General features: G+C 33.9%; 8 protein-coding genes across 8 annotated transcripts; 4 read left to right on the top strand and 4 right to left on the bottom strand.

The window, feature by feature from the left end:
• Positions 1-238: 238 nt before the first annotated feature.
• On the bottom strand, positions 239-804 carry UMP1 (Ump1p; the record flags this gene model as incomplete). The annotated part of the gene is made up of 3 exons (XM_019184308.1): positions 239-300; positions 353-728; positions 802-804. The coding sequence occupies 3 exons, from the start codon at positions 802-804 to the stop codon at positions 239-241; spliced, it is 441 nt and encodes a 146-aa protein (XP_019041025.1).
• Positions 805-1,017: 213 nt separating this feature from the next.
• On the top strand, positions 1,018-2,378 carry SWD3 (Swd3p; the record flags this gene model as incomplete). The annotated part of the gene is made up of 2 exons (XM_019182619.1): positions 1,018-1,787; positions 1,845-2,378. The coding sequence occupies 2 exons, from the start codon at positions 1,018-1,020 to the stop codon at positions 2,056-2,058; spliced, it is 984 nt and encodes a 327-aa protein (XP_019041024.1). The 3' UTR covers positions 2,059-2,378.
• A 56-nt stretch (positions 2,379-2,434) lies between these two features.
• MSD1 (aspartate--tRNA ligase MSD1) lies at positions 2,435-4,478 on the top strand (the record flags this gene model as incomplete). The annotated part of the gene is made up of 1 exon (XM_019186070.1): positions 2,435-4,478. A coding segment is annotated over one exon (1,716 nt), but the record flags the coding sequence as incomplete, so codon positions are not given.
• A 15-nt stretch (positions 4,479-4,493) lies between these two features.
• On the bottom strand, positions 4,494-5,842 carry WICANDRAFT_48865 (uncharacterized protein; the record flags this gene model as incomplete). Its single annotated transcript, XM_019182618.1, has 1 exon — positions 4,494-5,842. The coding sequence occupies exon 1, from the start codon at positions 5,517-5,519 to the stop codon at positions 4,494-4,496; it is 1,026 nt and encodes a 341-aa protein (XP_019041022.1). The 5' UTR covers positions 5,520-5,842.
• A 2,828-nt stretch (positions 5,843-8,670) lies between these two features.
• On the top strand, positions 8,671-9,066 carry WICANDRAFT_59891 (uncharacterized protein; the record flags this gene model as incomplete). The annotated part of the gene is made up of 1 exon (XM_019182897.1): positions 8,671-9,066. The coding sequence occupies one exon, from the start codon at positions 8,671-8,673 to the stop codon at positions 9,064-9,066; it is 396 nt and encodes a 131-aa protein (XP_019041021.1).
• A 730-nt stretch (positions 9,067-9,796) lies between these two features.
• On the bottom strand, positions 9,797-10,972 carry WICANDRAFT_27004 (uncharacterized protein; the record flags this gene model as incomplete). The annotated part of the gene is made up of 1 exon (XM_019181327.1): positions 9,797-10,972. The coding sequence occupies one exon, from the start codon at positions 10,970-10,972 to the stop codon at positions 9,797-9,799; it is 1,176 nt and encodes a 391-aa protein (XP_019041020.1).
• A 1,201-nt stretch (positions 10,973-12,173) lies between these two features.
• ELP4 (Elongator subunit ELP4) lies at positions 12,174-13,553 on the bottom strand (the record flags this gene model as incomplete). The annotated part of the gene is made up of 2 exons (XM_019181149.1): positions 12,174-13,338; positions 13,405-13,553. 2 exons carry the CDS (start codon positions 13,551-13,553, stop codon positions 12,174-12,176), a joined length of 1,314 nt encoding a protein of 437 aa, XP_019041019.1.
• Positions 13,554-13,762: 209 nt separating this feature from the next.
• On the top strand, positions 13,763-16,383 carry FZO1 (mitofusin). Its single transcript, XM_019186069.1, has one exon. The coding sequence runs from the start codon at positions 13,811-13,813 to the stop codon at positions 16,346-16,348; it is 2,538 nt and encodes an 845-aa protein (XP_019041018.1). The 5' UTR covers positions 13,763-13,810; the 3' UTR covers positions 16,349-16,383.
• The last annotated feature ends 2 nt before the right edge of the window (positions 16,384-16,385 follow it).

The raw sequence follows: 16,385 nt of genomic DNA, 5'->3' as shown, positions 1-16,385 counted from the left end.
TTTTCAAGCTGCCATTTCAGAGCGTGTCGATATGTACATACTAGATCGCTGATTTGCGGGTAAATTGGACAAATTAATTCAATTAAACAACTACAATTTAAGTCATTGTTAGAGCTGTTGGAGTGACTGGTCAGTGAGCTGCTAGTTCTTTCTTTGTTATTCTCTTTTGTGATGGAGTCTCATAAGAACCTACAATCTCATTTCATAAAAAAGCTGCATCTAATCCGTCAAATCTTTATTATATACCCATTTTTCTTTCCAAATCTGAGTGGAAATCTCTCTGTTGGAATGAATTTTGACCTATATTGTGTTAGTAGTCCATTATCATCGTTTTGCTTTATCTGAAACATACCTGTATAAATATCTTCCCAGTCAATTGAAGTATCCTTATTCAACAAAATATCTCTATGCACATTAGAGGCATTACCTAAAGCATTAGGCATGAAATCTGTCTGCTCAACAATTTTCAACTCCATTGTTCTCTTGATTGGCTCAGCAGCACCAAATATACGTCTATATTGTTCTAATTTCAATTCATGTTGTGTAGTTTCCCAGTTTTGGATTCTGCTTTCCAATGGATGTCTGTTGTTGATCTTGGAGCTTATGTTCAATGGACCTTCGTCTGATCTCAATATATCTTGTATACCTGGAGCAGATGGAGCACCTGGGCCGAATTTTGTACTGTCAACAGCACTTGGTTGAGTGGATTCAGGGATAATTCTTAAACTCTATAGTAGCAATTGTTAGCACTCCGAACATCATCAATTAACACACAGGCCAATAGCCATTCATAAAACTCACCATTTCAATGAACAGTTTTCCGTATGATTTTGATTTTGATTCTGTTGTTTAATCGTTTTTTGGCTGGTGGCGATTTGGTTTTCAAAAGTCAATTTCTCAAGAGCAAAAAAGTCGTGTCTGTTTCCAAAAACTGATGAAGTTTTGAAGTGAAAAAACATAAACAAATCAACTTCACCATTGAAAGCACAACCAAAGAAGAAATAGCTTGATAAAAATATGGCAGATGGCCAAGTGAAAGACGATCTGTACAAGATACGGTACAAGATATCATCCCAGCACAACAAGGAATCAACCACGATCAAAATCAGCCCCAATGGACTATATTTCGCGACAGCTTCATCAGATGCAACAATTCACATATTTAACCTAGAATCTGGTTCATTTATAAGGTCTTTGAGTTCTCATTCGAGGGGTATATCCGATATAGCATGGGCTCAAGACTCACGTCACCTGGCTTCAGTTTCAGACGATATGACCATCAGAATATGGGATGTGGAGTTTGGTGAATGTTTAAACATTTTAGAAGGTCATACTTATCATGTCACTTGTGTTGAGTTCAATTATAGAGGAAACTTATTAGTCACTGGAAGTGCTGATGAGGCTATAAGAATATGGGATGCTCAGAATGGGAAGTGCTTGAAGACTTTGAGTGCTCATTCAGATCCAATTGCATCAGTTGACCTTAGTTGGGATGGAACCATCATTGCAAGTGCAAGTTATGATGGGTTGATTCGTTTATTTGATACAGAATCTGGACAATGTTTGAAAACTTTGATTTATGATAAAGGTGGTTCATCATTTCCTGTTTCATATATTAGATTTTCGCCAAATGGGAACTATTTATTGGCAACTACATTGGACAACACAATAAGATTGTGGGATTATATGAACAATAGAGTTGTGAAGACGTATCAAGGCGGTACTGGATTTTCAGAAAAGTATACATGTGGTAGCAGGTTTGTAACTACTTCAAAAGATCCATTAATGTATGTATGAGAGATAATGTATTATGGAAATATCAGTTTACTAACCTACTTTGCTAGTGCTTCAGGATCTGAAAATGGAAACATATACATCTGGGACCTGCAATCAAAGAAAATACTGAGTACAATAGAAATATCACCATCTTCACCAGTGTTACAAATTGATACGTTTGGTAAAGTTCTATGTGCAATATCGATGGATGGTACTGTCAAGGTTTTCGATTTGAGTGATGAATTCAAGGAATATGACAGTGATAGAACGGACACAGACTAACAAACATATTCATTAAAATAAATGCATTTTGTCATAGAAACTTCTGTTCATTCTGGACAATCAAAAGTTTATTATGGTGTGTCCTGTAACGTATTCGCGAATCTGGTCTACACATAAAATTTATGTGAACGAAAAATCATGATATTTTGTATGGGTCCCTTGGATTTACTTCAAACAACTTTTGAAAACTAGTGACGATGTTGAGGGTCTTGTCGAGTCAAGTGAGAAATTCGTTAGTGAGACGTCAGCTCATTAGAAGCTTTTCTCAAAAGAGCTCTGTTTTCGTTCAATTACCACCAAAAGAATCCATAATACCCAAGTGTATGTGAAAAAACAGATTATTTGACATGAAAACCTTTAAACTAACTCATTCTAGTCCAATTTCCAAAACATACACATACCATTGAATCCATAAATAAAGATGTTGAATCATTCTTGGGGAAAGAAGTTAGATTATCTGGATGGATTGATAAAAAACCGAAAAAGATAAGTAAAAATATAGCATTTGCAACATTGAGAGATTATGAAGGAAATTTCACACAACTTGTCACTACAGAACCTGAATTTGCTAAACCATTGAAATCATCACAAGTGGAAGACTGTGTTTCCATAAAAGGTGTCATTGAGATAAGACCAAATAATGACACTAATTCAAATAAAGTTAGATGGGATCTCAAAATCTTGGAATATAATACATTAAATTCAAGTCATATCTTGGGCTCACAATTAGAATCTTTGAAAACAACACCTAATGAATTCCCAGCTCAGTATAGATATCTACAACTAAGATTACCATTTTTCCAACAAGCTTTGAAAAAAAGAGCACAAGCTGCAAGTATCATTAGAGCAGAATTGAATAAATTATCATTCACAGAAATTGAAACCCCATTATTATTTAAATCAACACCTGAGGGAGCTAGAGAATTTTTGGTTCCAACAAGGAAACCATCATTGTTTTATGCATTGCCTCAATCTCCTCAACAATATAAACAATTACTCATGGCTAGTGGTGTTAAAAATTATTTCCAAATTGCTAAATGTTTTAGAGATGAAGATTTGAGAGCTGATAGACAACCAGAATTCACTCAAGTTGATTTAGAAATGTCATTTGCTGATGCTAAAGATGTTCAAAATGTTATAGAGAGTACTGTAAAGAAAGTTTGGACTCAAGTGGCCAATGAGGAGATTGTCACTATCGATGGTACTGAGGGTGTTAAGACTGGTGATTTAGTTCATCTAAGTTATAATGAAGTTTTATCTAAATATGGTATTGATAAACCGGATCTTAGATCAACAATAGAAATCCAAGATTTAAGTGAATTTGCTAAAGCTATTGAAGATGATCAATTCCCAATTTCTGAAGTTTGTGTTTTGAAAAAAGCATTTGAAGGTAAACCAAAATTACCAAAAGTGTTATTTGATGAATCCGAATATAAAACAAGAAAGCCTATAATTTTCCCAATAAAGACTCAGGACGATATAGATAATTGGACATCACGCTTTACAGAAATTGCCCAATTTCATGATATTGAAGGTTTGAACTCCAAACTAAACCTTGAAATTGGTGATATAATAGCTGGTAGCACACGTTCAAAATTACCATATGAAAATCCAACACCATTAGGTAGACTTAGACAATTAGCTATTCAAGAATTCCCTGAAAATTGGAAAAGAGACGCAAAGTTCGTTGGTGCTTGGATTGAAGATTTCCCCTTATTCACACCATCAGAAACTCAAACCACCTCTTCTTCTAAATATCCAATATATAATTATGATAAATTAGAATCAACACATCATCCATTCACAATGGCAAAACCGTCAGATTATGAATTATTATCGAAAGATCCATTAAAAGTTAAAGGTGAACATTATGATTTAGTCATAAATGGGGTTGAATTAGGTGGTGGATCAAGAAGAGTTCATGATTCTGAATTACAAAGATTTATATTTACAGAGATTTTAAAAATTGAAAATCCTGATCATTTATTTGGACATTTATTAAAAGCACTAAGTCTTGGATGTCCACCTCATGCTGGATTTGCAATTGGTTTTGATAGAATGTGTGCAATGTTGATTGGTAGTAATAGTATTAGAGATGTTGTTGCATTCCCAAAGACTCAAAATGGTGCTGACTTAGTTGTGGAAAGTCCAAGTGATGTGAATGATGAGACTTTGAAAGAGTACTATGTCAAAAAGTTATGATTGTAAATAGATTTCAGCATGTATATAGACTACAATTTGATGACTCTTTAAAAAAGGACGTAACACCATGTATTTTTCTAAAATTCATTTCATAAATTGAGATCAACTCAATATACTATTATATTTAAACCAGAACTGAATAAAAACAAAACGAAACTAAAAAGCAAGTGGAAAACTGTGTAAATTTTGAAATTTTTCTTCTTGTATCATGTGTATATCAAAAGTTTCATAATCTAAGCTGAAACTTCTGTTTGTTTTGGAGTTGGAGTTTTATTACCCAAGATTGTATCATCAGGTGCAGATTGATATCTTTGTTTGTTAAAAAAATCAGTAATAATCTTGACATACTCAGATGGTCTTTGATCCAATATATCATGGTTTGAATTGACATCTGTGAAATCATTATTTGGGAAATGAGTTTGAATAGCCTTCATACCTTCATCAGTGATAAATGGTGATTGTAAACCTTTGATAAATTTAACAGGACCTTCAAATTTCAAATCTTTTGTAGTTTCAACTGGCCAATCCGTGACATCTTTAACAGCCATTTCTTCCATTTGTTCAATTGGATTCAAGAAATGAATATAACCATCTTCAAAATCAATAACTGGAGATTCAAAATCTTTTGGTGGTTTATTAACTAAATTAACCAATAAATTCTTTCTAATAACACCATTTGGTAAAAATCTCTTCATTGCTGCAGATGCTTTATTTTTCCAATCTTTATCATCAGCCCTAATTTTAGATTCATTCAAAACATGCAACATACTTTTAATATATTGTTTCATAAATAATTGAATTTGAGGCTGTGGAATTGGAGCGTTATCAATAATAACGGCAGATTTAACTAAATTTGGGAATTGTAGAGCAGTCAACATTGAAACTTTAGCACCTAATGAGTAACCAATCAATTTAACTTTGTCTAACTTATGTTCATCACAAAATTCTTTAACATCTTGAGCCAAAGTTTCATAATTAAAAGGTTGAGCATGGCCAGTTTCACCATGATTTCTCAAATCCATTGTATAAACAGGTGTATGTGTTGAACTAGCAATCAATTTTGAATCTGTGGCATAGGATTTTTTGGATCCAAAAATCCCGTGTAAAAATAAGATTGGTTCTTCTGGGTTTTCATTCAAATGTCTAATAGCTGTTGATCTTGGTTTGTGTAAGTCATAAGCCATTTTGATTGTTTCCTTATGAGGTAGCTCAGTCTTGAGTGTTTGAGCACTGTTTCTTAGTATTCTTGAGGCAAACATTGTTGAATTGAATTGAAGATAAAGAAAGATCTTGCAAATGAGGAGTCCACTTGGTGGAAACTTTACAACTTATATAGTTTTGCAAGCATTTCCATAATTATTTTTTTCTGTGCTTTTCTATTTGTGTATCTAGACCTAAATTAACCATAACTTTCTTAATTATGTGACAAGCGACGCGAAAAGAAAAACAGCGTTTATGATGGTGTGTCCCATAACAGCAAAAATTATGTAATGGTGTTGCCCATACGACGTCATAGTTGGCAAAGGGGCACGCACAATTTTGGCAGCACCAGAAATTTCACACAAAGAAAATGTGTATTCAGAATCCAGATTGGATGGTATGATGGGAGGTATTAAACACCAGGTCAATCGAAGAAAGATCCAACACAATTGATAAAGTAACCAGATTTCCCAATTGATTTATCCAAAAATTTCAGCCCAAAGGATAAAAAAAACTATATGCGTTTCTTTTTATTGCTTGACTTTTGGGCGGTAAGCGCACTCTTAGGCGAAGTTTTACTAGTGTGAAAGTTTAAAATTGCTACAACATGGTTCAACAAAATAAATTTTGCTTTCTCAAGTGGAAAGTAAACAGAAACGTTGCTTGTTTTTTGAAATCTGAAAGGGCTTAAAATGATAAGAAATGAAAGGAGTTCATCGGATCTCTGGTTCTAGCCACAAGGCTTTACAATCGAGTTTATTTTTGGATCTCTGATTCCTCTTTGTCAAGAGTCAGGATAAAACTGGAATCTAATTGAGTTTAAGATCTGGAGATGGGTTCACTGATCATGCAATTAAACTCCTTCAACTCAGCTTTGTGATGCAATCGATAAGATCTTGACACAAGGAATTGTTGTTATCCAAATATCGAGGTCCTATAACACGATCTTTTGAACTTGCAAGATCAGTCGAAGCTGTATGGTCTACAGATTGCAAATTTTGAAGTATATAATCAATTGATCACTCAATGCTGATGTATATTAAAGGCTCTGACGTTGTCCACCACCGGCACTAACGTTTACTAACAATGTATATATGCGCCAAATATTACATTGAAAGTATAGGCTGAAGCTAGTAAGCACAATTCTGCTTGCAAACTAGCTTATTATTCTTATATCTCAACTAATTAAATCTAGCACAACCCAATTCAAGGCTGTTGAATATGTGATCGGACTTCACTCCAGGATATCGGACATAGTTGTGGACCTGGTATGAATTCGATTAATTGCTTCAGTTAATTCTATCATATTAATATAATACACGTATTTAATGTGATGAGCTTGAGATAGAGCGGCTAGCACGTACCAACGCTACAGCTATATTCCTGACGAATATGTCATGGGGTGCTGATGAGGTAACTGAATAATTATTATTATACGACTGATTTTAATTGCCCAGTGCCAGCTATAACATACAGCGGATCATGATGACTCAGGCATATATTTTTTTATATAAGAACGTGAATTTCCCCCTTCCGCTTGTCTGGAAACATTAACATAATAACCTTATCTTGAATTGCTTCTTGAATGTTCATGTATTGAAATTTAATTAGAATGGTTAATTATCAAATACTTGGTAACTTGGATGGATCTTTTTTAATTAGCTGATCATACAGCTAGGGCTGCTTGACTTTGATATTGTTCGTGGCGCTATAAGCTGCATCGTGATCAATATATATTAAGGCCGTCATATTATAAATATAGACAATATTATATTTATATTATAATCATGACACTAGGTCAATATAAATATTTATTAAACATCCCAAAATGGTCATATTATTATTTCATTATATAACGTCAAGCTCTTGATCAGAGCTTGAGAATTAATGATGAATGGTATTGATTTAATTGAGGATTAGATTTTTGAATAGTTAACTTAGATCCTTGTTATTTGTAGTTGATCAATGTTACCTATATTATTAGTTATTTCGTCGATTCGTAATACGGCTCCGTATGAGAACAGTCTTGAAAGTAGATGACATAGACATAGCGCTAATGAAGCAAAACCAATTTTGTTAATTTGTAGCATAGGAGCATAACCAATGACGATTTGAGACCCGTAAATAAGGTGCTAGTGCTGGTAAATGATCATATAAGGCGTTGATCTTATCCCGATTGTCACAGTTGTGGTTGTAGTCCATCATAAGTACCTTGATAGTCAATGTTATCTATATTTGACAATGATCAATTCTTCAAAATTATCATTCACCTGACGGTAGCATTAAGAAGCAAACTTTTTGACAAGTATCCTATGATCCTTCATCGTGATATCTTGATCATCAGATTGATTGAAATGCAAAAATATCGGTAATTAAGTAACATACGAAACAAGTAGACCATTTGACAAAATATCACACTGAAATTGATTTAGGTCACCACCGAATTGAAAGAGATTTAGCAAATACCTCTTGTACCGTTCATAAGATCCTCCACTGTTCAGTCAACGCTTCATCCTTGTTTAAAATCAGAATTGAATTGAAGTTCGCTTTTTAGTGTGTGGCATATGTCACCATGATTTTTTTAGTTTCGCGGAATTGTTCTAGCTTTGATTTTTAGACGAGCTTTTTTGACACAACTTTTGATAAAACACTTTTCAACATCTTCGTTTGTTTTACTTGTTCTCCCTTATCGAAGTTACAATTGTTGATAATGGTTCCAGACTCACTGCCTCGTGATACTGAAAGATATATTGATATCTGATATTAGTTGCTAATCTCTTGTTTGTTTTTCGCTCGAGTTGATGTGATCTTCTTGTTTGAATGGTTGAAACAGTTGAAGTTGTGATTATTTTATCAATTCTAGGTTTCCAAAGTTTTAGATCAATTTATAACCCCCTGCATACATGTCTTTAGAAATTTCTATACATTATGGTTGTCTGCTGAAGTTTTTTCTTCATTTAAGAATTCTTGAAAGACAAGGAGATGCTTTTCAATGAAAAGTTGCATTATAGCATTATTCCTTGTTCTCTTCTTGTCAAGGATAGATAATGTACAATTCCTTAATATTTGATGCATAAAGTCAGGCAAACAAGCTGCAATATCACTAAGATACTCAAATTTTTATGAAATTTTGTTATCAAAGTTGCATTATTTTGTTTTGTTGAAAGAGCTTTCTCACCAGACAACAAAAAAACTTATTATAAAAAGACCATGATCTTCCCTTCCTTGATCGTACTTCCTCCTGATTTTTCTTCATTATCAATCACTTACACTGCGGTGAATAAAGAATTGATATTTATTCTGAGACTACTATATTTACACTTCAAAATGGACAGTGCTGCTAATGCTGCAATGAATGCCAAAATGGCTGCCAACAATGCTGCTAACAGAGCTATGCATGGTGCTATGGCTGCTAACAAAGCTGCCAACAGGGAGATGTTCTCTGCAATGCAAGGGGCTGGTCAAAGTAGTGGAGGTGGAGGTCTTGGTTCAATTGGTGTTCCAGTTGCTGGTGCTGCCTTGGGGTTTATGTTTCCTGGTAGTTCTTTAGTCTATTATGGGTGTATGGCTGCTACTGCCTATTCTTTTGCTGGTTGGTTTTTCTGATTGATTGATTGGCTTTACAATATGATTTGGTTTTTATGAGATTGATATGATATCTATTACCGTGAATAACCTGGCTACATTGTAGATTAATTAATTCGAACTACTCAAGACGGTTGTCATCGGTGCAACAGCTACTAGTGTAATTGTTTACTGGGCGGCTAGTCATTGTGAAGTTCTGTATAAAAACAGATGGAGTTTCCCAAGAACGATGCACTCTGAATATTTGTAAAATAATTGAAAGGCACATCGTCAAGCTCGTGAGACAAGTATTCATTGTAGCTGTATTATTATGGAACGTTTGTTTATTGGTGTCCCTCACCCCTTCACGTCCATGGTTAGTTGGTCCTGATTGGCTTTGTTATCCATCAGACAAATGTAATAGTAGTTTAATACTATCTAGAACGTCTTATAACAAAATGTGTTTTGATGCGTGATCTATTGAGGTTGATTACTTCTAAATTACTACCTAGTGAGATACTCCATTGGAAAACATTAGAGCTCATGCCATTGTACAATGTTTATTGATACCACATCGTCAGCGTTGATCCAAAACAACCGCTGCGATCTTAAAAAACATTTAATTAGTTGTTGTTTTGACGAACTTGTAGTACTTAATCGATCTTATCCAACATCATCTACTAAAATATCTTTATAGAAACTCCATATATATTTTGATCCCATAAATTAAATAAATAGTTTTAAGCTAATGTCTTATTCTAAAGCAAACCTCTTAAACAGTGATTTCTTTGTTTTGTTGTTGTTGTCTTTCAGTGGCTGATAAATCAACTTTACTTGCCAAATTATCAATGGTTTTAACTTGTTCAGCGGTTGGTGTAGTTTGAGTTAATTGACGTAGTTCTTCCATTTGTCTTTCATGTTCAGCATTGTGTCTTGCTTCTAATTCAGCTGATGAGAAATTTTCAACATGTCTAATATGTTCTTGTAATGATTTATATCTGTTAACTTTAATGAAATCACAAATCAATTTCACATATTCTTGAGGTCTTTCATTCAAGATGAAATGTGTAGCATTTAATTCAGATAATGAATAATTTGGGAAATATTCTTTGATAGCTTCAAGACCTTTTTCATCAATAAATGCAGATTTTGTACCTTTTAAGAATCTAACTTGACCTTCAAATTTTAAACCTTTAACATGTTCAGTTGGCCATGCTGAAACGTTTTTAACAGCAACTTCAGTCATGTGACGAACAGGATTTTGGAAATGAATATAACCATCATCATAATTAATAACTGGTGATTTATAACCTTTTGGAACTTTGTTGATTAAGTTTGCCAATAGATAATCTCTGATCCCCCCATTTGGAATATATCTTCTCATTGCTTGATTAGCTTTACTTTTCCAATCTTTATCATCAGCTCTAATTTTGGTACTGTTTAGGACATGTAACATTGATTTAATGAATTGTGTCAAGAAAATTTCAATATGAGGTTGTTCAATTGGTGAATTATCAATAATAACACCACTTCTAACCAAATCAGGATTTTGTAACATTGTCAACATACAAATCTTTGCACCTAATGAATAACCGATCAAGTTAACTTTTTTCAAACCATGATCTTCACAAAAATCTGTAACATCTTGAGCTAAAGTTTCATAATCAAATGGTAAAGCATGCATACTTTGACCATGGTTTCTTAAATCAATTGTATAAACTGGAGTATGTGTAACATTTGCAATCTTTTGACAATCATGACGATAATTCTTCTTGGAACCAAAAATACCATGAACGAAAACAATTGGTTCATGAGATCTAATATTTAAATTTGGATTAACTGTTTTATTTGGAATATGTAAATCATAAGCCATTTGAACTCTTTTATGAACGGGTAGTTGTTTTAAACCATTGGCAACTTGGTTATTTAGTACTTTTGTGAAAAACATGTTGTGTTTAGAATATTTAGTATGAATGTGAAGTATAATGAATCTTGAAAGCAAATTGAAAATGAATCACAATCCAGTGAAAGGGAGATATCCAATCATATTTATACAAAACAACTTACAAGGTGCTGCTATTCCCATCTTCGCATCATAGTGCCTCCTCAAAAAACCACAAAATATAACTCATAATTGTTGTGTATTTTGTAACACTCATCAAGTTCGGATTTTTGAGCACCTCTATCAATGTCCGAAACGGTTTTAAGTGTGCCACGATCTTTTTCAAATCTAAATCACCAAAATAGACACAAAACAATACGCTTCAAACGAGCAGGTAACGGTACCGGAGAACTGGGTGGCGAGTCCCAGAGTAATTATCAATCGATATTTAGCGTAATCATAGGTTATTAGTTCTATTGTTTCATGGTTTCCGCTGGTTCCTTCCCCTAATTCTATGTATTCACATTCAAGTGTCAACGCTTTTCTTTTTCTTTTTTTTTCGTTGAAGAGAGAAAAAAAATCGGTGCAGTTGACACGGAGGTGTTTGGCAGTGCCCAGCTCAGAGTTTTTCCGAATGGGTTTTAGATCGAGAAAAAGAGTCTGATTTGGATGATATTTCTGATACTGAGGAATAGAATATATTGATGAGTATTTTAAAGTATTCTACTCATAGAGTATTTGATCCTTATCTTGTAAAAGCTCTTGCACTGAATGTGCCATGGTTCAATTGGAGAGTCGCGCCTGCCATATACTCTCTCGGAAATGCTAGCCGCTAGCCAGAACTCAAATTACTTCCAAAATACCTCGAAGTTCTGTACATGTGATTAGATTAGATAGCACGCCGTACTATTCGTTTACAGGCTGGTTCTTGTGAACTGCGAAGGTCGCACGCTCATAAGAACAGATTGATGGCTACGTAGAGTATGCTACACGTGAAATGAAGCTCATGAAGCACGTTTGATATCTTGAGCAGTCTATACTAGTCCAGTAAAATATGAATCGAGTCCATCCTAGAAGTGCTCTGAATCACTTCAAGATCATCATGTTTAGGTCATGAAATCTCAAAATTTGACATATTCTCGACTAAAGCCTTTCCGTGAGCTTAACTCCTTTGCTTCAAAGTGTCAAGATCAAAAACACTCGAAAGACGTTTAAAAATGACACAAAAGGCGTCCGATTCGACACACCAAGTGTATACTTGTGGATCTCAAAAATCAATATTCTGTGTAGTTTGTTGAGGTTCACCTTCATCTTCAACTGGAATACCCCATTCTTCAATTTCAAACTTCTTTTTACCATTCTTAAATGCAAATTCACTCTTCATTATAAGCATTTGACCTCTTTCACTCAATTGAGGAACTTTATAAACATGGACTAAACCATGCTGAACTTTTGTTGGTTGATTATGATAAGCCTTTTCAAGGAATTTTAACATATCTTGACCAAATGGTTCTAAATTGAATACAGCATCTGATAAAATTTCAATGTTTTTCACTAATGAAGTCTCACGAGGAAACAAATCAAGTGCTATTGACATCCCAATCACTAAACTTTTGGAATATTTTCTTGTTAATGATCTTAATGAATGTATAAATTGTAATGATTCTTGAGATGTGGTTAATGGTGGAGGATACATTGAAGGGTTGAGAAATGATGGAATAACTAATCTGATAACTTTATTCTTGTGTTTTTGTATCGTTAGTTCCAATTGCTTGATCACTGGCTTGAAACTTGGCCCTAATGGGATATATGTGATTTCATTTGCATTTGGAGTTGGTGTCAAACGACTAGTAATATCGAATTGGTTATTGAAATCTTTATAAGTTTCATTATCAAGATTGGCAGTCTGTTGCTTTTTGGCACCATCATTCAAACCATATCTCCAAGCAATTCTCAAGTCGTTATCTTTTGTTTCAGTTTTAGCTTTTGATGGTGTAGTTGGTCTTTCAACATTATCTAATAAATTTTGAACAGAAACTTTATTTTCATTAGCTAAAATCCTGCTCTTTTTTTGATCTCTACTACTACCTTTATAAATACCAGGTAGCTCTTTACCCCAACTATTGTTAGAACTCAAAACAATAACATGTGTGTTTGAATTTTTTGGATCAAGTCTGCTATGTACAATACCTTGACTTGCAAAGGACTTCATTAAAACACTGGCAAAATCAGTAGTACCATTCTCTTCAATTAATAAGGAGCTTCCCAAAGGTAAACCTTGATGTCCCAAGATCTTGTCAAGATCAGCACTACCAGTGGATACTGTAGCTTGTGATGTAATTGATGAAGGTCTTACACCAGGATGTTTTACAACTTCTTCAACACTTAGATTTTGCACTTGGTTCGCTAAAAGTTCTGGAGTCATTCCAGATCTTCTCAATTGATTTGGTCCAGCACCTCTTTGAGGTAAAATACCTCCTCCACTTATATCACTTGACGGTGGAACTCTTCCTGGAATACCTGGTCCTAATGGTGCTCTACCTGGAATACCTGGCGCTGTGACTGGTTCACCACCACGACCTGCAATGACATTAGGTACTCTGGCATTTGGTCTTCCTATGACTTCACCTCTCTTTCTGAATGACATAATGATATTCTGATCTAATTTGATTCTCTTATGTTCCATACAATAGTCTTTTTCTGAAATATTTATGATGAGCTTTTGCCAAAATTAAAAAAAAAATAAGTTGGGCCGAGATACGGCTCATCAAATCACGTGCTGGTTTGTTTTGCCCTCGGACTGGATTTTCTTTTGGTGTTGATTTTTTATATGACAAAATGGCAAAAAAAAAGATCAAACCATACACAAATGTCATGGAAACAAAGTTAAACTTGCTAATCAACATGAGTCAAAAGTATGGTGATTTGAAAGGGAAAGGTCCAGAAGATCATGAAGAGAATCAGGACTTTGATAGTGATAACAAAACGGTGTTTGGGGATCAAGCAGCCACTTTAACATACCTAAGAGATGAAGGTGTATTGGAAGGTAGTACTGTTTTTGATGGTGATGATAATCATTTAAAAGTTGAAACTCAACATCACAGAAGTTTTTCAAACGATCGTCATTTGAAAACCCAGATCTCGCAATTACAATATAATAACAATCGTATTGCATTGGATAGATCAATTTCCAATACAGTTCAAATTTTGGGTGAATTACAAGTTGAAAATAAAGAAAGACCATTGTTTTATCCAACTAATGATTTGCCAAACGAATTACTGAATAGTAGAAAAGCACATCTAGCATTGATAAGAAAAAATTCGGTACAGACTGTTAAATCAATTGCAAAAGAAATTGCTGATGAAGTTGAGAATTCAGATTCACCAGAATTGAAAATTTTAAAACTAAATGTTAAGTTGGATAATAATCAAATATCAAAATTGGATAAAACTGCTATTGGTCAACTACTAGATGAAAAAATCTTCCAGGTTAGTAAACATTTATTATCATTAAAAGATAGAATTGATGATACTTCCTCAAAAGTTTTCGTTACTGGTGATTTAAATTCAGGAAAATCAACATTTTGTAATGCATTATTAAGAAGAAAAGTGTTACCTGAGGATCAACAACCTTGTACTTCGGTGTTTTGTGAAGTTATTGATGCTAGAGAAAATAATGGTGTTGAAGAGGTCCACGCAGTTCCAATCGGTAGTACTTATGATATTAAGAATGAATCTACTTATAAGATTTTCCAATTGAAAGATCTAGAAGAACTAGTTTCTGAATGTGATAATTATGCTATCTTGAAAGTTTATGTCAATGATAGAAGAACTATTGATCAAAGTTTGTTAAGAAATGGCGTTGTCGATATTGCTATCATTGATGCTCCTGGTTTAAATCTTGATTCTTATCAAACAACAGAAGTGTTTTCAAGACAAGAGGAAATTGATTTGGTTGTTTTTGTTGTTAGCGCGGAGAACCACTTTACCTTATCTGCTAAGGAATTTATTGCCACTGCTGCTAACGAGAAAAAGTTAATATTCATTGTCGTCAATAGATTTGACAACATTAAGGATAAGAACAAATGTATGAATAGAATCTTGGATCAAGTTCAAAGATTATCCCCAGATACACATAAGGATGCTAGGGAATTTGTTCATTTTGTTTCCTCGAGTGATGTTGTTGACCATTTACCAAATGATAACGGCGAAGATCCAGGTGTTGGTGGCAGTGGTGATGGTGACGGTAATGGTGCACCAGATGATAATATCCATCCAGACTTTGATCACCTTGAAAATAGTTTGCGTAACTTTGTGCTACAAAAAAGAGCTCTTTCCAAATTACAACCTGCAAAAACTTATTTGAGTAAATTGTTGAATGATATTGAAGCTTTATCAACAATCAACCAGAAAATGTATTTTAATGATAGGGATGAGATGGTTGATAAGTTGAATGAAATTGCTCCTCAGTATGAAGAAGGTTTAGTGCAAAGTGTCAAAGTTAATGAAAAAATCGAAAGTTTAATAGAAAAAACATCACAAACCGTGTATGATTTCACTAAAAATAATATCAACTCAACTTTGGAAACTGTTGGTGATCATCCAGTTGTTCAATATAAGGGTATTCTTAACATTGTTGAGTATACAGTTGAAACTCAACGTGCAATTACAAAGAAGATATTGGATTCCGTTAGTTCTAGTGAAGATTTTGCTCGTAAAAGAACAATTGAAACAATTGATTCCATCAAAGGCTTAGGTAAGAGCGCATTAGGGGAAGCATATAATAGTGATAAAGTTTTCAGAGAAGAATTTATGTTTAGCAGACGTAAAGATACAATCAGCAGAAATTTGGATGAATCTATAACATTTTTTGATTTCTTTGATCCTTCTTTTGAAAGTTTCCTAACTGTTTTCGGTGTTAATGAAAAGACTAAAGATCAAGCTATTTTGTGGAAAAATTCATTCTATTCTATTGGTTTGTATGCGGCATCTGGTGCTTTAACAACAGGGTCTATAATTAAGGGTGTCTTTCAATATGGTTCATTATTTTCATTGAAAACCTTACGTTTTTTGGTACTTCCTCTTTCTATAGGTGTTGGTGTTGTCTCATTAACCTATTTGATTGTGGATATTCCTAGAGCGTTACCAAGAAAGTTGGCTAAAAAGATCAAACATCAAGTTAAAGAGCTCGATTATCCACATCAAAATTCTGACAGAATTGCTAAAGAATGCAGAAAAGTGTTGAAATATCCCGCAAGAGAAGTTCAAAATGCTTTCCAAACTTCATTGGACAAACATGCCGTCAAGAAGGAAAAAATCATGAAGGCTATCAAAGATGCTGATGTTGCATCTGCATTTTTTGGTAAACTTTTGAAAAGAACAATGGACCAAAGGAAACTTGTTGAAAGCTTTGACTTGGAATCCATCTCAACTGTCGAATGATCCACTTATTTTTAATAACTTGTACATATTAATTAAT

The sequence above is a fragment of the Wickerhamomyces anomalus genome (assembly GCF_001661255.1).
Source record: "Wickerhamomyces anomalus NRRL Y-366-8 unplaced genomic scaffold WICANscaffold_1, whole genome shotgun sequence".
In the NCBI taxonomy this organism is placed as follows: Eukaryota; Fungi; Ascomycota; class Saccharomycetes; order Phaffomycetales; family Wickerhamomycetaceae; genus Hansenula; species Hansenula anomala.
The sequence above is the reverse complement of the archived record's forward strand: the minus strand, read 5'-3'. Positions and strand labels throughout refer to the sequence as shown.